The following is a 19,081-nucleotide window of genomic DNA, read 5'->3' as shown; positions in this document are numbered from 1 at the left end:
ACAGCAACACTGGATCCTTAACCCACTGAGCGAGGCCAGGAATCGAACCTGCAACCTCATGGTTCCTGGTCAGATTCGTTTCTGCTGCGCCACAACAGGAACTCCCATCCTATTTTACATGGCAACTCTGAGCCCTCCCCTGTTCTGCTCATCACTGCTATGTTCCCGGGGGTCAGTACTCATGCTTGCCACACAGCAATCATTTGAAATACAAATTAACATCTGCATCTCCAAATTTCATCATGCAGGAAGCCTCAGCAGTGTAGCTTCAATGAAAATCCAAACTTCACAAGCCTCCAGCGTCATCGCCTGTACACTCCGTCTAGTCTTACCTGGCGATCTCTCACTTGCTTATTCGCTCCTTCATTCATTCAATAAATAGGTAAAAAGTCTCCCTACAACAGATCCCATGGTAGACCAAATACCACTCTCCAAAGATATCCATACCCTGATCCCCAGAACCTGTGAATATGTTACCTTTTGTGGCAAAGGGGACTTTGTAGATGTAGTTAAGGGTCCAGACCTTGAAACGAAGAGATTAACCTGTATTAATCCAAGGGGACCCAATCTAATCACACAAATCCTTAACACCAAAGAAACTCCCAGTGGTAGAGACAGCATGTCAATGTGTCATGGCAGCGGTAAAAAAAGAACACAGCTAAACAAGAGAGCTGAAAGTCTGGCAGAGATGACGTGCCCCAGGCCGGCAGTGCAATTCTATCACCTCCAGCCTTTGCTCCTCGGAGAATCTGCTTCCTGCGGATGTCTGCTAGTGGAAATGAGAGCATCTCTCCTCTGCGAGGTCTTTCCCAACCATTCTGCTAGAAACACTCACTCATCCCTCAGCCGTTGTTCATTTACGGTAACTCTTTAACAACCCATGTTTTGTGGTTTTAAACGATTTCACACGTTTTGCTCATTGGGTTAGGTCCTGAGGTCATGCAGCTCTTTCCAATCCCAGTGGAGCCACCAGGGGAACGCACGTTTGTAATGCCTTCAGTAACTCCGCACTCTTTCCAAACCCAACGAGCCAGCTACATGCGACACCATTTAAAGCGGACCTCAATCTCTGAGCCTTGCTTCCCCACACCTCCTGAAACACAGAGGCCACACCCCTAGGCAGTCACACCATATCACCCAGGTGGAATGAGGCGTGCCTGGCACAGTGAGCTCTCCTTGACTTTCTTGGGACCCTGGGGCTGTTTGTTTTTTGGAGAAAGAAACTGGGGTTCAAAGAAGTGGTGTTCTTGTTTTCAAAGCCACCTGCTAATGAGGATACCCTCTCCCCCGAGCCCGCCCTCCCTCCAAGTTTCCCGTCACTAAGGACGTATGTGTGACTCCCGAGACTTCCATCGCGCCGTAAGTATGCAGTTCTGCACTTACTTACGCCCATGGACCGCCCCTCCCCAACCAGGAAGAGGAGCTCCCCACAGCCGGCCGGACCCAGCCGCTCACGAAGCCGCTCGCGGCCAGCATCGGACCGTCTCCACCACAAGGCGGCGCTACGGGATAGGGAGGCGGCGCCGGGTGGCAGAGAACAAAGGCTCTGGAATCTTGGCCACACCGCACCTGAGAGCGGCAGGTCTAGAAACTGAGCCCTAACTCACAATTTAGGTGCTCCCCGAGCCCAAGTCGCCAAGCCCCCGAGGTCCGCTCCTCCCCGCGGGTCAGCACCACAACCATCTGAGACAGACGCCACCTAGCGGGAGGGCAGCGCGCCTCACCCCTCGCCGGCTTTTACAGCCGCCAACTGGCCAATCAGGACGCAGAGCGCGCCTATGACGCCTTCCGGCCCGCCCCTCCACCCGAGGCCCCGCCCCCTCGCCGAGGGCCGTGGAGTGCGCGTGCGTGCTGAGCGTGCGGGGCGGGGGGGGGGGGAGAAAGGCGACAAATGGCCCGAGGGCCAGGGTCCTGCGGAGGGATCAGAACCGGCGACGCCCGGGGCAAGTGGCTGGATGAACCATGCAAGAAATGGAGGGAGGGAGAGACAGGAGAGGGAATGGTGGGATGGACACGCAGAAAGATGAGGGACGGAGGAAGGGAGAGGGGAGAACCCACCCTGGGCAGGGGGCGCGGATCGAGTGTGAAGCGGTGGAGGGCGAGGCAGTGGGAGCGCAAGGGACAGGGAGCCTCTGGAGGGAGAGGAAAGGAAACCGGGCACGAAAAACTGAAAAATGGGGGTAACCAGGTGTGCCCTTGGTAAGCAGAGAAAAAATGTGAAAGAGAGGCTGTGAGGCCATGGAGACAAGGACAAGGGCGGGGGTGGTGAAAGAGAAAGACAAAAATAGACCCAAAGACCCAAAGAAAGAGAAACTGACTGTGAAAAACTGAGTGTGGAATAGGGAAGATGAGCGTGAGAAACTCGAAATGAAAATGAAAGAAGAGTAGGACACAGGAGATGGAGAGGGCGTCAAAAAACGAGGACGCGAGAGAAAACATCGGATGCAGAGGGGAAAAAAGATAAAGACGCCCGGGGGAAAAAGGCGAACTAGAAATGATGGGAGTGTGAAGTTAAGAAAGACGTGAGAAAGAGGGTGGGACAGTGGGGGAAAGTAGCCTGATGGAGATGAGGAGGGTGAGAAATTAAAAGAAAAAAGAGGGAGCGTGTGAGGAGGAGGAGCAGAGGTGGATCAGGAGGGACCCCTGGGTACAGACAGAGGTCTCTCTCTCTCTCTCTCACACACACACACACACACACACACACGCACCAGGTGGAGAAATGGGCCCAGGCGTGGCAGCCGAGCTGGAAGGAGAGAAACAGGCACCGAGACAGGCCACGGGCCAGAACCCTGGGTCTGGATGACACCATCCCGCCTCAGCCACAGTCTGACCCAGACCAGAGTGCAAGCTGGGAGGACGGGCTCAAGGGCTGGGGTTGGCAGGCCGGGTGTCCAGAGGGTGGCCTCCGGCATGTGGTCCAGAGGATTCGCGTTGAGGGGGCTCTGGATGGGGCCCAGGCTCCAGGATCACGGCTGATTCCCAGAGGCCCTCGTGCGTCTGCAGGAGGGCTGTGGGCTCCGGCTTTGCGGAGCCTGGTCTGGTTCTCAGAGACACCCGAGGTCTCCTCTTCGAGGCTCTGTGGCACCCGAAGAGGGAGGGTCTTTAGGGTCTCTGGAGGGAGGCCGGCTCATTGAGGGTCTTTCTTTTCTTCTTGTGTGTGTGTGTGTGTGTGTGTGTGTGTGTTTGCCATTTCTTGGGCCGCTCTTGCAGCATATGGAGGTTCCCAGGCCAGGGGTCTAATCGGAGCTGTATCTGCCGGCCTACGCCAGAGCCACAGCAACGTAGGATCTGAGCCGCGTCTGCAACCTACACCACAGCTCACGGCAATGCCAGATCCTTAACCCACGGAGCAAGGCCAGGGATCGAACCTGCAACCTCATGGTTCCTCGTCGGATTCGTAAACCACTGCGCCACGACGGGAACTCCGAAGAGGGTCTTTCTGAGAGCCCGGCAGTGAGGTTTATGGAGGCCCCCGCCCGCCCCGGCCCAGCCCCTAACCTGTGCCTGGAAGGCGCCTCGTTGCTGTGGCGGCGACGGCGGGGGTCCCTGGCCTCCTAGTGGTGCCCCAGGAGGGAGAGCGTCCAGGCATCCCTGCAGCGGTGGTCCCCTTGGCCACGTCCTCTCCCGAGGTGGGGTCCCAGGTCCAGGGGGGATAGTCCTCCTCATCCGAGTAGCCTTGGGAGAAATCAGAGGAGCGAATCCTCGCTGCTGCTCCAAGCCCCCGGCCTGAATCGCCCGGAGCCCCTGCGGGGCGCCTGGTCCCCACGCCGCCCCGCCCCCACGCCGCGCCGGCCACGCCCCCTGGGCCGCCCACCCCGAAGTACCAGTGCAGGTGAGCCCCACGTCCTCCTCGTGGTCGCAGTTGTGCTGTCCCCACCCCCTCGAGGGGCAGTCGCTCAGCGAGGCCTCGCTCCCCTTGCAGCCCACATCATCCAGCCAGATGGGCCCGGTCCCGGGGCCGTAGTGGGTTTTGCCCACCCGGGGCCGGACCCTTCCACAGCCCAGCTCCCAGCACACCACAGTGCTGTCCCGCAGGTCCCAGCCGTCATCGCACACTGTCCCCCAGCGTCCAGCATGCCAAACCTCCAGCCGGCCCGCACATCGGTTGGGCCCATCAGCCAGACGAACCCGGAACGGGCCTGCCGGTAGAAGGGCCGGGTCAGGAGGGGTCGGCGGCGGCGGTCAGAGGGATCAGCCTCAGCCTTCCTGCTCCTTCCACTCACCTGACCCCCCAGTGGCTGGTTCTTTAGATGACTCTGGAGAACCTTCTCCTAGGATCTCAGCCGACGGCTCCACCGGGGCCTCAGAGGTCATTTCTCCAGGCTCTTGCTTGGTTGGCGCGGCCATGGTCTTGGAGCTCCGCTCCCGGGGGGCCCGGGGAGTGCGCGTCACAGGGGCGTGTGAAGTCAGCCTAGTGGTGGGCGCAGAGGTTGGTCTTCGCGAGGCCTCGGGGGGCAGGGTTGTGGCAGTGGTCCGTGAGGTCAGTTCTGGGGGACCCTGGGTGCCCGGGGCCCTGGAGTGCTTCGTGGTTGGCATCTCGGGAGGCTGTGTGGTCGGTTTCTTTGTGGTTTTGGTCCCCCACTTCTTCGTGCTCTTGGGCATCTTCCCTGGGGCCTTGGTGGTGGTTTTCTCGGGAACACTGGGCGTCAGCCTGGCAGAGGGCTTAGTGGCCAGCTCCCCTGGGAGCCAGACACCCGGATCTCGACCCAGGCCAGGGATCCAGCTCCAACTGAAGGGGTCTGAGATGGAGTCCAGGCCGGGCATTCCTGGAAGCCAGGGGAAGGACAGGGAAGAGGGCAGCCACCACGATGTCATCCAAAAAGGCCCTCCTGTCATCTCCCCTCTGCCGTCACCCACCAAGTTCCCATTCCTTCGTTCACATCACAAACGTGTCCTTAGCCTCTACTGTGAGCCAGGCCTAGAGCTGGCACCACCCCCGCCTCTGGGCACTTGCACCCATGATGTGACTCTCCTTCGCCCCCTGACACCTGACCTGTGCTCTCCGTCTCCCCAGCCAAGGCCCTGCTTCCTTTGGACTGGCCTCCCTCCCTGTCCAGCCCCCACCGCCCCACCAGGACGGTACCCAGTCCTTCTCCAGCTCAATACCCTTCTGTGGCTCCTGTGGCCCTTGGGAGGATAGGAAAAGGAGAGACAGAGTCAGTCCATCCCTGCGGCCGCCACTGCTTACCTCTCTGATCAGCGCAGGGAAGGTAGCAGATGCCGTGATGCCAGGGGTGAATGATGCAGGACAAGGCTTAACCCCACCCAAGGAAAGGTCTGGCCCTTTGCCCCTGGCCGCTGGAGCAAGCGGCAGGCCCTAGATGTCCTGTCTGGGAAGAGTGCGTTGTTCCCCTGGGGGCTGGGGCCACCTGGACCATCTATGTTAAGAAGGTGATTTGTGGGCCGCCAGTCACGTCTCACAACAAAGCTCCTACAACGACGCTGACCTCAGGGCTGGATGAGCGTCCCTGGTTAGTGGCACTGTGTGTGTGTTGCTGGGAGAATTAAGTGCCATCTGCATGACTTCCCTGCATGAGAAGAGCTGGGGGCTCCATGAGGGTCTCCTGGACCCAGCCCCACATGCCTCTTCCCTCGGCTGACTTGAACCAGGAAACTGTGCTTCTGACTTTGATGGCTTTTCAGTTTTTGTTTTTGTTTTTTTTTCTTTTTGTAGGAGCTGAAGCCGCCAGCCACGGCCACAGGCACATGGGATCTGAGCGGCATGTGCAACCTACACCACAGCTCACAGCAACACCAGATCCCTGACCCACTGAGCGAGGCCATGGATTGACCCTGCATCCTCATGGATACTCGTCAGATTTGTTTCCACAATGGAAACTCCCCCTACATCCTTTCATCTTGGGGAGGTCAGCACTCCCTCTAGGTGGGAGACTTCCTGGATTCATGGGGAAGGGAGGAGGAGGAAGAATCCCAGGTAGGCCACTTACTTGCTGTGTGACCTTAGGCCAATTACTTAACCTTTCTGTGCCTCAGCCTTTGCATTCGTAAAATGGGCATAATACCCACCAATCCAGCCTTATCATAAGGTGTGAATGTGGTCACAGGTACGAAAATAGCCAGCCCAGAGCAGGGGCTTAGGAGGCGGGCCCTCAATGTTAGTTCCCTGTTCCCTCCTCCAGGAAGCCCTCCAGGAGCCAGCAGACCGCCAGGGCCTTCTTACCAGTGCAGGTGACTCCCACATCCTCATTGTGAGCACAGTTGTGCTTCCCCCAGGGAGCCGCGGGGCAGTCAGCAAGGGAAGCCTCCGTCCCCATGCACCTTACGTCGTCCAGCCAGATGGGGCCGGCGCCCCAGCCAAAGCGGCCAGCAGCGGGGTCTGACAGCCGAGGGCTGCCGCAGCCCAGCTCCCGGCAGACCACAGCCGAGTCCCGCAGGTCCCAGCTGTCGTCACACACCGTCCCCCAGCGCCCATCGTGCCACACCTCCAGCCGGCCTGAGCACCTGCTGGGCCCAGCCACAAGGCGCAGCTGAGGGGACCCTGCGGTGGAAGAGTCATGAAGAATGCGCGTCAGGGAGGCAGTCTGGCTGAGTCTTCCTCCACCTTCCCTGCCTCTTCCATCACCCATGCTTCCTTCCCAGCAGCGGGCGCTCATCCGGGCCTGTGCTGTGCTGCTGCACAGGGGGCACGTCAGGGGTACAGGGCAGTTCCTTGGAAAGCTCAGCGCAGGTACTGCGTGCCCAGAAGTCCTCCTGGATCCTCCCGGGAACAGACCCAAAGCCAGGTGAAAGCGGGCATTCCCCCCAACACGCACACGAACGTGCACAGCAGCGTGTTCTTCACAGGAGCCAAAAGGGGGAAGCGACCCAAGTGCCCATGGTGGACGAACAGATGAGCCCACGTGGTCCGTCCACACAGTGGAACACTAGTCAGCCATTCAAAAGAAATTCTGACACACGCCACAGTGTGGATGCGCCTGGAGAGCCCTACGCTCGGTGAGATCAGCCAGACGCAAAAAGACAAACTGTAGGACTCCACTTCCACACGGCGCCTGGAGTCACCACATTCCTACAGACAGAAGAGTGAATGGCACATGCGGGGCTAGGGAGATGGGGCACAGGAGGTGACTGAGCAGCGGGTCTGGGGTATCTGGGATGAAAAAAGGTTCTGGAGATGGCAGTGGTGACGGCTGCACCACACTGACAGTGTCTTTTTTGTTGTTGTTGTTGTCTTTTTTGGTCTTTTTAGGGCTGCACCCCAGCATATGGAAGTTCCCAGGCTAGGGATCCAATCAGAGCTGTGGCCGCTGGCCTACGCCAGAGCCACAGCAATGCCAGATCCAAGCCACGTCTGCGGCCTACACCACAGCTCATGGCAATGCCAGATCCTTAACCTACTGAGCAAGGCCAGGGATCGAACCCACAACCTCATGGTTCCTAGTCGGATTCGTTAACCATTGCGCCATGACGGGAACTCCCTGACAGGGTATTTTAACTCACTGTGCCAGGCCGGGGATCAAACCCGCACCTCTGCAGGGACCCAAGTTACTGCAGTCGAATTCCTAACCCACTGCGCCAAGGCAGGAACTTCTTTACGGCGTATTTTATACTACTGAACAGTTACGTTTAAAAATGGTTTAGGAGTTCCCGTTGTGGCTCAGGTTAATGAATCTGAGTAGCATCCATGAGGACACAGGTTCGATCCCTGGCTTTGCTCAGTGGGTTAAGGATCCAGCATTGCTGTGGCTGTGGTGTAGGTCGCCGACTTGGCTTGGATCTGGTGTGGCTGTGGTATAGCCTAGCAGCTACAGCTCCAATTCGAACCCTAGCCTAGGAATCTCCCGCCATATGTCACGAGTACAGCCCTAAAAAAAAAAAAAAAAAGAAAAAGTTTAAAATGATCAATTTTATGGTGTATATATTTTAGCACAATTATAAAATAAAGTTGGCTCTGGGAGTTCCCTGGTGGCTCAGCAGGTTAAGCACCTGGTGTTGTTACTGCTGTGGCACAGGTTCGGTCCCTGGCCCAGGAACTCCTGCATGCCTCGGGCATGGCCGAAAGGAAAAAAGAAAGAAAGTGGGCTTGGAACAAACTGCCCTCCCTAGGGTCCTGGCTCTCCTGCTTTTTAGCTGCGGGGCCTCATTCATAACATAGAAACCAGGCAATACCCAGGGCATGAGCGTTCGGAGCCCTATCTGATGGAGACGTGTGACAGGCTGGGAACAGCACTGGTCACAGGAGCCAGGGAGCGCTGAGTGCGTGTAAATATTATCATTATTATTCAGAAAAAGGGGGCGTTCCTATTGTGGCTCCAGCAGGTTGAGAGCCTGACACAGTGTCGGTGAGGATGCGGGTTCGATCCCTGGCCTTGCTCAGCAAATTAAGGATCCGGTGTTGCTGTGGCTGTGGTGCAGGCCTCAGATGCACCCGAGATTCAACCCCTCGCTAGGAACTTCCATGGGCCGCACGTGCAGCCCTTAAAAGAAGAAAAAAAGGGGAAAGAAGTCTCTGCTCATAGTGATCAAGTTCCCACTCCTGCCGGCCTTTTTATTTGCCACGCCTGATGCTCTGACGTCCTGGGGCCTTGCTGGAGCTGGAGGGACTGCTAATCCCAGAGACAGGAGCCTACTGGAACGCACGCTTCCTGTGCCCAACAGAGCCCAACCCCGCCGCCATCAGGCTCGCACTCCAGCCACGCTCCACCTGCCCTGTCACCCCTGGGGCAGGTGCCCGTCCACCCGGGCACCCCCTGCGCCCCTGAGTGCACAGAAGCAATTCAGACCAGCCCCCCTGGCTCCCCTGCCACGTCCATTCTCCCCATGGAAGCCACGCCCAGGGCTTCACCCATGTTCGCCCAGCTCCCTCTGCCTCCCGACTGAGCCTGGTGCTTCCCCGTGGGCCCCGTGCTGTGTGGGGGGCTGTCCCCTCCTCTTGGGACCTGGGAGGAACCAACCACCTTTCCAGGGACCGTCATCTCATCAAGTGTTGTCCCGGCCACACCTGACTAATAATAAAACCTGTATCTTAAAACAAGAGCCATCGCTGATCCAGTGCTTGGAGCATTTGTGAGAAGGAGGCGGCCTTGTGAGAGGAGTGCGTGGAACCAAGCTGGGCCCTTCCGAGTGTGGGCTCTGTTCCCCCCACATTCCCTTCCCCAGACAGTCAAGCTGGGGGGGGTCCCGTGGGGGCTGATGACCGCAGGCGGGGACCAGGGGCTCAGCCCCACGTTTGGCGAGCAGGAGGGACTCACCAGCTTCGGGACCAGGCTCCCGAGGGGCGGTAGGGGAGGCGGGCGGAGGTGGAAGGCCTGCTGTCCCTGGGGCCTGGCTCGCTGCAGGGGGTGGGGGCCTGGAGGCAGCCTCCCTGGGCCTGGAGCTGTTGCTGTCCACCGCAGGGGCCGTGGGAGGGACGTACCCGAGGGGCATACCTGGGGCAGGAAGAGCCCATCACCACCACTGCTGCGCTGCAGGCGGGCCCCCCACACCTGCCATCCCCGGACCATGGATGTAGGGTGATGTTTCACGGACAAGGACGAGGTGGGAGTCTGGATGGAACGTGGGACACGTGGGGTATGCATCGGGGACACACAGGACCCCTCAGTTTGTGCCCCCCCAGTCGAGGCTCGCCCACACCCACCTCCCTGGCCTCTCTCCTAGGCCCTCTCACCGTCACACACAGCCCCGGCGTCCTCCCGGTGGTGACAGTCGTGCTGGCCCCAGGGCCGTGCCGGGCAGAAGCGCAAGGCCGTCTCATTTCCCCGACAGCGAAGATCGTCTAGGAGGATGGGTCCGGCCCCCTCCCCGAAGAAGGCCCCTCCAGGGGCGGCCAGCGCGCCCCCACAGCCCAGCTCGCGGCAGGCCACGGCGGCGTCTCGCAGGTCCCAGGCGTCATCACACACCGACCCCCAGCGCCCGCCGTGCCACACCTCCAGGCGGCCAGCGCACCCATGGGGGCCATCAGCCAGACGCAGGCGAGGGGCCGGGCCTGGATGTGGGGAGAGGGAGAACAGAGAGATGGAGAACTGCGGTGGATGAGCTGGTACCAAGGTCTGCACACAGGTAACTAGAACGCGTGAGCAGGTGTAGCCATTGCTCGGGTAACTAGGACACGTGAGCAGGTGCAGGCTCTAGGAGGGTCCTGCTTTATGCCCAGATGGTACAGCAAAATGGATGTTCAGCTTGCCCATGAGGACAAGGCTCTGGGGGGCGGTGGGGAAATCACTCTCCAAGAATCCAACTCTGGGAGTTCCCGTCGTGGCTCAGTGGAAACGAATCTGACGAGCATCCATGAGGATGCAGGTTCTTTTTTTTTTTTTTTTCTTTTTGCTATTTCTTTGGGCCGCACCCGTGGCATATGGAGGTTCCCAGGCTAGGAATCAAATCAGAGCTGTAGCCGCCGGCCCACGCCATAGCCACAGCAACGTGGGATCCAAGCTGCATCTGCAACCTACACCACAGCTCACGGCAACGCCAGATCGTTTACCCACTGAGCAAGGGCAGGGACCGAACCCGCAACCTCATGGTTCCTAGTCGGATTCGTTAACCACTGCGCCACGACGGGAACTCCAGGATGCAGGTTCTCAGTGGGTTAGGATCCGGCATTGCTGTGAGCTGTGGTGTAGGTCGCAGACACGGCTTGGATTCGAGTTGCTGTGGCTGTGGCATAGGCCGGCGGCTACAGTTCCGATTAGACTCCTAGCCTGGGCACCTCCTTATGCTGTGGGTGTGGCCCTAAAAAGACAAAAAAAAAAAAAAAAGAGTCCAACTCTTGCCTACCCACTCCCCATGTCCCTGCCTTCCCATGGACCTGCCCTGGGAACCCCAGCCCTGATGCCCTCCCCCCCACCTCCCCAAGCGGGTCCCCTCCTCAGCTGCCCTCCCCAGCCCTGTAAAGCCGGGCCTCTCAGCCTCAGCACCCCTGACACCGGGGTCGGACCATTCTGTGCTGGGAGGAGAGGTAGAATGTCCAGCAGCGTCCTTAGGCCCCACCCCCAGATACTGGCAGGACCCCTGCTGCCCCACATGGCCGAGATGCCCAGAAACGCCTCCAGATGCTGCCCACGTGCCCTGAGAGCCACTAGTCTAGACGCTGACCTCTTGCTGGATTGGGGGTACACTTCTGTAAAAAGAGTTGGGTTATCTCTCTGGCCCCCATCTGCCTCAGTCGGTGCTCTAGAGACCAGGACCAACCAGCGAGGGTGACACACTACTGGCCTGCTCTCCTGCTCCCTCCCCGGGCTGCCTGGAGGAGCAAGGCTGCTAAGTGGGAAACCAAGCTCCCGAGCGGTTCACTTTGCCCCAACAACTTACCCCCTCTGGAACCTCAACTCACCTTCTGGCAACCGGGCTTCAGGGACCCCGCTTCTGCCCCCACATGTTTTCCACCCTATGGCACGCAGCGGGGCCACCCTGACTGCCCCCTGTTCGTTGATCTGGTTCCCATCCTGGTCCCCCTGGTCTTCGTCCCCAACACACCCTATACCCAATCCCCAGGTCCCCCGATGCGTGGAAGAGACCCTGCGGGTTAAGGTCTGGGTCGGCTGCCTGCCTTCTGCATCCATGAAGGGTGGGGCGGTCATCCACCCGCGGGCTATGAAGCAGGGTGAGGCTCTGAGCCAGCTCCTGGCACCGCAGCACTGGGCAGAGCGCTGGACGCTGGTGGAGGCCCTTCCCTCCCCCTTCCCATCCGCAGACGGAAGCTTTTCCTGTCCCCTGCCTGGGTGGGCGCCTCCTGACTGCCCAGATTTTCCCACCCCGCACCTGTGGGCCGCCCCCGCCCTGGGCCAGCTGCAGCCGCAGCAGGGGGACTAAGAGTCCTGAGACGGGGGACTGGGTCTCTCCTGTGCCGGCGGTGTCGGCGCCGCCGGCAGGGATGGGGCTTAATGAAATCGGGTGCAGCAAGGAGGCAGGAAGGGGGGGGGGGTGGGAGGGAAAAAAAGGAAGGAAAGGAGAAGGGAGAGGAGGAGGAAGGGAGGAAACAGAGGAGGGAGAGAGGGAAGGAGGGAGGAGGGAAGATGGGAGGGAGGGAGGGAAGGGAAGGGGGAGCCCCTTAAAATGAGTGTCATGATGTCATCGCGTGGGGCGGGGTCCGGGCCGGCGGGAGGGACCTACCGGTGCAGACCAGTCCGGCGTCCTCGCTGTGGTCACAGTTGCTCCGGCCCCAGGGGCTTCGGGGACAGTCCCGCAGGGCCTGCTCTCCCCCTCCGCACCCCACGTCGTCCATCCACACGGGCCCTGAGCCAGGGCCAAATCTGGCCCCTCCCGGGGCCGCCAGCGCGCCCCCGCAGCCCAGCTCGCGGCAGGCCACTGCGGCGTCCCGCAGGTCCCAGCCGTCGTCGCACACGGTGCCCCAGCGCCCACCGTGCCACACTTCCAGGCGGCCCGAGCACCCGTGGGGGCCAGAGACCAGGCGCAGCCGCTCTGGGGAGGGGAGCAGGGAGAGGGGGACGGTGAGGGGCCTGGTGCGAGGCAGCGGGTGATTGGAGGATTCAAGCACCCTCGTTTTCCATCTGGGGAAACAGAGACCCTGAGGGGACAGTGGCTGAGATCGGCCTGCCAGCTGGCCTTCAAGGGGACAGCCAGGCTCTGAGCAGGGTAGGGGGCATGGGCCCTGGGAGTGGATACCAGGCTAGGTGTGGGGAGAAGCGGGGGAGCCTGGGCCTGACTGGGAATCCCCAGCGCTGCGGATGCCCGGATGCCACAAGGACAGCACCTGGGGGCCTCCCCATCCAGATTGGCAGAGGGGGACCCGCGGGACTTACCCTGGCGAGGGGCTCCAGCAGTCAGCAGAGGGGCCCTAGTGGACTTGGCCTGCTTGGACGGCCTGGGGCTCTTCCTCCGAGAGGTGTTCTGAGGGGTCCCGGCTGGGCGGGGGGCTGGGCAAGGAGACAGAAGCGGGGAGGTTGGGAGCTGCACCTCCTGGGGCTGCGGGTCTGTCCCCAAAGCTCCTGTGCGTGGCGGGGGCCTTCGGGGGTGAGGAGGGCACGGGCAGCTCTCACAGCTGATGCAGGAGAGAGGGCATGGGGGGGAGCTTCTCACCAGGTGTCACGGGGGGCTCCTCCGAGCTGGGGCTCAGCTCCCCAGACAGCCCCGGCCACGGGTCCCTGTCCAGGATTGAAGGTGAGTCCTCTCGGTCCCTGGAGTCAGCCACACGCTGACCTTGGGAAGAGCAGTGTGGGGCTGGACCACACGGGCTCCGCTTTGTCGGCGCCATCCCAGGCCCGCGGTCCTGCCCGCTTCCCTCTCCGCAAGGCTGAGCTTTAGCCTCCTCACCAGGAACCCGCCCAAACCAGAGAGGTTCCCTCTCAGCTTTTACCCTTGCCTTCTTCCACTATGAACATGGGGTGGATGCCTACTGCCGATGCAGACGCCTAACGACCTAGGAGTAGTGGTGGTCATGAGACCCCCAGGTGGGGCGGGGTGGGGGGAGAACGAACGCCAGTTCCTGTTCCTGCAGACCGGCCCTTGGGTAGTCAGATGCTGTCTCTAGCGTTGGCCCCTTTAAATCTCCCTGCACCCTTTCAGGGGTGCAAAGTGCAGCTGCAAAGAAACGCCTCTGGTTCACTGTCTGCCTGAGCCTGCCTGCCTGCCTGCGAGTTCCCAACGATAAACCTCCTAATCCCACTTCAAGGAATTGCCCGCTTTGTTTATCAGTCTCAAAGGACCTTTTCGGTTCGGAGGGGGTTATTCCACATTCTCGCCATCCAACAGCCGGACGCTATGGAGCCTATGGAGGGGCAGACCCTGGGTGAGGCGGCGGCTGGGCCCTCCAGGGCCATGGTGAATCCTGGCTTTAGGGGCTGTCAAGGGTTGGGGCATCTGGACGTCTCGATTCTCAGGGTTACAGGGCTGAGGACTTGGGTTCCCAGAGAGGGCCGAGGGCGCCTTACCTGCACAGACGACACCGGCGTCCTCCTCGTGGGAGCAGATATGGGCCTTCCAGCCCCGGTGGGGGCAGAGGCCCAGCTGCCGCTCGCTGCCCCGACAGGCCAGCTCGCTCAGCCACACCGGCCCCGTGCCCTCCCCGAAGAAGGCCCCTCCAGGGGCGGCCAGCGCACCCCCGCAGCCCAGCTCCCGGCAGGCCACGGCGGCGTCCCGAAGGTCCCACCCGTCGTCACACACAGTGCCCCAGCGCCCGCCGTGCCACACCTCCAGGCGGCCAGCGCACCCATGGGGGCCATCAGCCAGACGCAGCCGCTCTGGGGGACAGAGGAAAGGCTGTGACATCCTGGAGACCCTGGGGCCAAGGGGAGGGGAGGGGCTGGGGGTGGAATGCCAGAGCGTGACTGGGAGCCAGCTCCCCCTGGCTGCTGATGCCGAATCCTGGGTGTCTGGGAGAGCAGTGGTGCCCCAGCCTCGTAGGAAGCACGGGGCTGGACGCCCAGGTGGTCCTGAGGGAAGTGGGTCCAGCAGAGGGCAAGGCTGGGCATGGGATGGAGCTGAGCAAGGCCAGAGGGAAGACGTGTTTGGGGCCACTTACCAACAGCCTGGATCCCCATCAGAGCCGCTGGAAGGGAGGTTGGAGGGGTGGGAGGGACAGAGTGAGGGCCTCACACCTCTGACCCAGAAACCCCGCTAGCTAGGAAGCAGGGCTCTGAGCCGAGGGCCTGGCAAGGTTCAGGTCCCTGAGGTGGGCGGGGCCCCAGACGCCTCAGGTCCAGGCAGGGGGCCAGCCCTTCGCGCTCCCCAGAGGCCTGGCTAAAGGTTAAAGGATGGGTGACACCCCACAGGGTCAGGGCTGGTGTGGGGGCGGCAGGTAGGTTCCTGGGGTGGGCCTAAGAGGGTGGGGCTGAGTGTGCCAGAGGCGGAGACCCTGGGGGATCAGGCCGGAGGGCAGAAGCCCCACATCCCCCGAGGAACAGGGACTGGCCCAGAAGTTGGAGGCCTCCCAGTGGCTGAGCTCAGGGGTCAGAGGGCAGGGCTCAGGCCCCTGCATCCCCGAGGAGAAGGGGTCACTCACCGAGGAGGCAGGCCAAGACCCTCATGTTTGCAGAGTCGGGGCGGGGATGGGGTGAGAGGGGACTGGAGCCGGAGAGGGAGGAGGTGGCGGCCACCGCTGGGAGGAAGGGAGGGAGGGCCGCGCCTGCCTGCTGAAGGCGCCTTGGACCCAGGGAGGAGCAGGCTGGGCTGGACGCTCTGCCAGGAGGAAGAGAGGCTGCCGAGGAGGCAGCAGGGGACAGGAGTGGGGGCGGGGAGGGGGCTGGCCGGCGCCTGAGGCCTGGGGAGGAGGGCGTTGGCAGGCGGGAGGGAGAGTGTCCAACTGCAGACACCCACGCGGGAGAAGGGCGGCCCGGCCAGGAGAAGGCACGCTGGGCTGAGATGCTCAGGGGTCGGCAGGCTGCGGGGAGGGATCCGAACTGGGGTGCACACGGGGGTGCGAGCATGGGGCGGGGCTCAATCTCCTCTCTGTTCAGCCAGGGAAGGCTGGTGGGACCAGGGAAGAGGGCTCTGAGGGTAGATGCACTTCAGCCGCCCCGGTTAGGGACCTGGCACATCTGGGGCTCAGGGCGCAGCAAGAGATGTGCAGCCAGACTCCAGGAAGGACTTTCTTGATTGAGACAGGAGACTAAGAAACCCCTCTCTCCACTCCCCTGGGGGATGTGCACACAAAGTCCCCAGCCCGCATCTGAGGGAGGGGAGCAGTGGTCGAGCTTGTGTGTCTCCTGAGGAAACTGAGGCCAGGGGTTGGGCCAATCGAGGGTCAGGCCTGAGTGGGGGAGGGCAGCCCCACACTCTCTCTCTGCACCAAGCAGCTGTGAGGCGGAAAAAATGCAGTAATGGGGAGCGTGAGTCAGAGGGCTGGCAGGGAGCAGGGCCGCCGCCGTGAGCTCACTGCATCCCCCGCTGCCAGTCCAGCACCCCCACCGACAGCTAATGTCAACCCTGGGAAAGGAGGAGCCAGCCAGAAGCGGGGGTTCAGAGACGGACTGGAAAAGGCATCAGAGAGAGAGAGGGAGATGGGCTCACAGCAGTTTCAGGTTTTATTAACAAACGAGTGTAAAAAACTAGATGGGTCTGGCTGCCCCGCTCGGCTCTCACCTTCCCAGGGAAGGGCTGGCCTGGCCGGGCAGCCCTGGGCCCACTGCCCCCCTCCCCTGGAGCTCTCTCCAGACAGACAGCCCTCCTCTGCCAAGGCTCTGCTCACCCCATCTCTGCTGCTTCTGCAGCCCCACCCCCTCCAAGCACAGGCATCAACCCCATCCAGTTCCCCAGGGGCCTTGTCCCATGAGGGGTGCCCCCGCCACGTCCTAACCCTGGGGGGGGGCGTACTCGCTTAGCCTCCCTCTTCCCGCCGCACATCTCCCCAGGCCCGTGGCACAGGTGGCACAGGCGTGGCAGCCAGACGGGGAGGTCTCCCCGTGCAGAGAGAACCCGAAGCAGGGGCTGGACAGCGTGACCTCTCTGACAAGTTCAAACATGACAGGCAGACGTCAGACTGCGGTGAGGTCTCTTGCCTTCTGGCGGCCTCAGTTTTTAGGCCCTGAGTGGGCAAAGGGAGGGTGTCAAGTCGCCTGTGCACAGCAGCTGCTCTCTAAGCACTGGCTTCCTCCCTCTGGGGTCTGGAGTCACAGGTCCTTGCTGAATTCCCTCACCAGCGTGTAGCCCATGCAGCCCCAGCTCCCCTCGGCCTGGTAGCCGCAGCCCTCCAGCATCCCTGCCACACCCCACGCGGCCACGGCCACCGGGACCACGAGCCGGGCCCGGGGCTCCCCCATGCCACCTGCCCAGGCTCGAGCCCGAGATTCGGCAAAGGCCAGTAACCGCCTGCCCACACCTTGGCGGCGGTGCCAGCGAGAGACAGAGAGGCGGGTGACCCGGGCCCCATCCCCAGCGCTAGAGCCTGGGGCCAGAGCCAGGACCCCGCACACATCCCCCGAGCCCCGCACGGCCACCCAGGGTCCCCCTAGGCCACCCGGTGGGGGCAGCGAGCCCCACCGGGCCCGCAGACCCAGCTTCATGGCCGCCACAGCCAGGAACACAGGCAGGAGCAGGGCCAGAGCAAAGGAGGCCAGGACGAAGCGCAGGCCGCTGCTGGCAGCCGCCAGGAGGAGCAGGGCTGGAGGCCGCGTGAGGGCGTGGAGGGCCACTCGGTTCTCTGTGTCCTTCACACCAGCCTGCGGGCAGGAGGAGCAGTCAGAGCGGTGGGGCTCCCGTGGGGAGCAGGGACTGGGAGGGGGGGCGGACCCTGCTGGGGAGGGATCTGAGGCAAAGGGATGGCACTGAGCTGGGGCCTGTGGCAGAGGGGCTTGCGGGCACATCTGCCGCACAGGGGTTTAATGAGCAAGCAGGTGACTCAGGAGCTTGGCGGCGGCGGGTGTGTGTGTGTGTGGGGGGGTCCTAATTCAGTGGAGACACAGGCCCGAGGCACCAGAGAAGGCTAGATGGAGGAACTGCCCCAAGCCAGAGCAGGATCACAACCCTGGACAACAGGAGAGGAAGCTGGAGGGGGAACCTGGGGGCACTCGAGGGCTAGGCTGAGGCCCGAGGGCTCTACTTTGAAGAGTGTGGGCGAGGAGGCTGGGGGCAGGGCAGCCTGGGAAGTGGGGAAAATAGGGAAGGAGTGGGTGCGTGGTGGGCTGCACAGCCCTGGAACCGTTAAAACTCTTCTGGACCCCCAGGGCACACAGAAGGTACTAAAAAGGGAAGGGGCCAAGCCAGGAAGTCCCTCAGGAGGAAAAAATAGCTCTCCAGGGATCAGGGCTGGCTCAGCGCGGCTGCAGCCACTCACCCCCGCCCCTTCCCAGGCAGGGTTCCGGTGCCCCCTCATTCTGTCCCCGTCTCCTCCAGAGCACGCGGGTGTCCAGCCCTCCCTCACTGCCCTCCACCCTCTCTGGCTCCTTGGCGCCCCGCCACCCAACGCCCCAGGCCCCCTGGCGGCCCTGCCCATTCTCACCTTCAGCATCTCCAGCACTAGGGGTTTCTCATCTTCCCTCATCTCCCGCACTGATAGATGGCTGGGTGCCATGGCAGCCCCCAAGCTCCTGCGCCCCCAAGGGAGCAGGCGCGCACCTGGCGAAAATGAGCAGGTCAGCGTCAGGAGGGCACCTCTGCTCCCCAGAGCGCCCCAGAGCTGCGGACCCGCAGCAGCATCTCCCGGATGAGAACAAGGAGGACAGTCGCGGCCCCAAGCGAGGTCCGAGACAGAACAGGGTTCCCTCTCAACCCGACCACCACTTTAAAGTCTCCCGGGAGGCCTCTCGGCCCCCAGGGGCGTTCAGCGATCTACGCCTGAAGGCCCCGTGTACGCCAGCACTTGGCAAGGCCAGGCTCCCTCCCAAGTTCCGTGGCTGCCCGACGGGTGAACGAAACTCCCCCTACAGCCAGGGAATGGACCGAGCTCCCCACCCCCCAATCGCCCCCGAAAGGGGTCTGTCGCAGGCACAAGAACTTGCAAACACCTCTGCGGGTCACTTTGCTTTTGACAAGTGTGTGTGGGGGGGAAGCAGGGTCTGGAAGGAGTAGCCGGCGGAAGTGACGTAATACTCGCGCACTGTTGTGGGGGTAGGCAGCGCCTGCCCTCAGCCTTAGCAACCACGGTCAAGCTTCTGGAGGGGGGATGAGGAAGGAGGGCGTGGGCTGGGAAGAGACTAGGGCAGGAGCAGCGACCCTGCGGCGGGGAGAAAGGGAAATGGGGAAAGGAGGGCTGTAGAAGGACCAGAGCCGATAGGGGTTGGGGAGGGGGTGGGATGGGGGGGATGGGAACTGTGGACCCGGCAGGGTGGGGGCGGGGAGCGGTACTTACCCGACGCGCGAAGGAAACACACGCTGGCCTCCCGAGGTCGCCTGGTTGCTCAGCAACCGGAGCGCAGGGGGGCGGGACGGCGAAGAGAGCGGATCAATGCTCATTGGTTCCGGAGCCTTCGCGGGAGGGGCCACGTCAGCATCCTGAGCCCTCTCGCTCTCACACTGGCCAACCCTAACCCACCCGGGCTCGGTGACTTTCGTGATGCGCATTCCCACCCACTCATCCATTTTTCCGTGTGGGGGGGTGACTTACGGCGAACAAGTGCCGGAGCAAGGATTTCCAACGCATCCCCCTATAATGATCCCTGCATCTCTTCTTTTTAGGGATAAACAGAGCCCCACATAGGAGAAGCGTCTGGCCCCAAGACGCAAAGCAAGC

The 19,081-nt window shown here is 61.9% G+C and overlaps 2 protein-coding genes and 1 long non-coding RNA gene across 13 annotated transcripts in view; 1 reads left to right on the top strand and 2 right to left on the bottom strand.

Annotated features, from left to right (window-relative positions):
- Window positions 1–14,965, bottom strand: part of SSC5D (scavenger receptor cysteine rich family member with 5 domains) — a 28,378-nt gene extending 13,413 nt beyond the window's left edge. For 4 of the 9 annotated variants that reach the window (XM_021095020.2, XM_021095021.2, XM_021095018.2 and 1 more), the window contains exons 1-12: window positions 14,918–14,965; window positions 14,438–14,464; window positions 13,848–14,156; window positions 12,997–13,116; window positions 12,720–12,833; window positions 12,070–12,378; window positions 9,626–9,943; window positions 9,210–9,386; window positions 6,182–6,499; window positions 4,224–4,766; window positions 3,825–4,139; window positions 3,499–3,675 (exon numbers count right to left, since the gene is read on the bottom strand). In XM_021095020.2, coding sequence (XP_020950679.2) covers window positions 3,499–3,675; window positions 3,825–4,139; window positions 4,224–4,766; window positions 6,182–6,499; window positions 9,210–9,386; window positions 9,626–9,943; window positions 12,070–12,378; window positions 12,720–12,833; window positions 12,997–13,116; window positions 13,848–14,156; window positions 14,438–14,464; window positions 14,918–14,942 — 2,752 coding nt within the window. In that variant the 5' untranslated portion in view covers window positions 14,943–14,965. Of the gene's footprint in view, window positions 1–3,498; window positions 3,676–3,824; window positions 4,140–4,223; window positions 4,767–6,181; window positions 6,500–9,209; window positions 9,387–9,625; window positions 9,944–11,290; window positions 11,618–12,069; window positions 12,379–12,719; window positions 12,834–12,996; window positions 13,117–13,273; window positions 13,498–13,847; window positions 14,157–14,437; window positions 14,465–14,917 lie in introns of those variants that run through there. The other 5 variants (XM_084962146.1, XM_084962142.1, XM_084962143.1 and 2 more) reach the window with 4 other exon arrangements.
- On the top strand, window positions 1,877–8,992 carry LOC146402486 (uncharacterized). Its single transcript, XR_014806752.1, has 4 exons — window positions 1,877–1,943; window positions 5,675–5,935; window positions 6,141–7,333; window positions 7,678–8,992. It is a non-coding gene; the product is annotated as an uncharacterized LOC146402486 (long non-coding RNA).
- Window positions 14,966–15,915: 950 nt separating the features above from the next.
- NAT14 (N-acetyltransferase 14 (putative)) lies at window positions 15,916–18,751 on the bottom strand. 3 transcript variants are annotated; one of them, XM_021095039.2, is made up of 3 exons: window positions 18,701–18,751; window positions 17,852–17,967; window positions 15,916–17,072 (listed from the first exon to the last, which is right to left on the bottom strand). In XM_021095039.2, exons 2-3 carry the CDS (start codon window positions 17,921–17,923, stop codon window positions 16,524–16,526), a joined length of 621 nt encoding a protein of 206 aa, XP_020950698.1. In that variant the 5' UTR covers window positions 17,924–17,967; window positions 18,701–18,751; the 3' UTR covers window positions 15,916–16,523. The 3 variants fall into 3 exon arrangements, with proteins under 3 accessions (XP_020950698.1, XP_020950697.1, XP_084818290.1); XM_021095038.2 differs by lacking the exon at window positions 18,701–18,751 and adding an exon at window positions 18,357–18,389; XM_084962164.1 differs by lacking the exon at window positions 18,701–18,751 and adding an exon at window positions 18,304–18,389 and having other exon boundaries at window positions 16,234–17,072.
- Window positions 18,752–19,081: the final 330 nt, after the last annotated feature.

The sequence above is a fragment of the Sus scrofa genome, chromosome 6, assembly GCF_054392235.1.
Source record: "Sus scrofa isolate SSC_HxYL_T2T_F1_AM1 chromosome 6, Sscrofa_HxYL_maternal_Yorkshire_Landrace_v2.0, whole genome shotgun sequence".
Lineage (NCBI taxonomy): Eukaryota > Metazoa > Chordata > Mammalia > Artiodactyla > Suidae > Sus > Sus scrofa.
The sequence above is the reverse complement of the archived record's forward strand: the minus strand, read 5'-3'. Positions and strand labels throughout refer to the sequence as shown.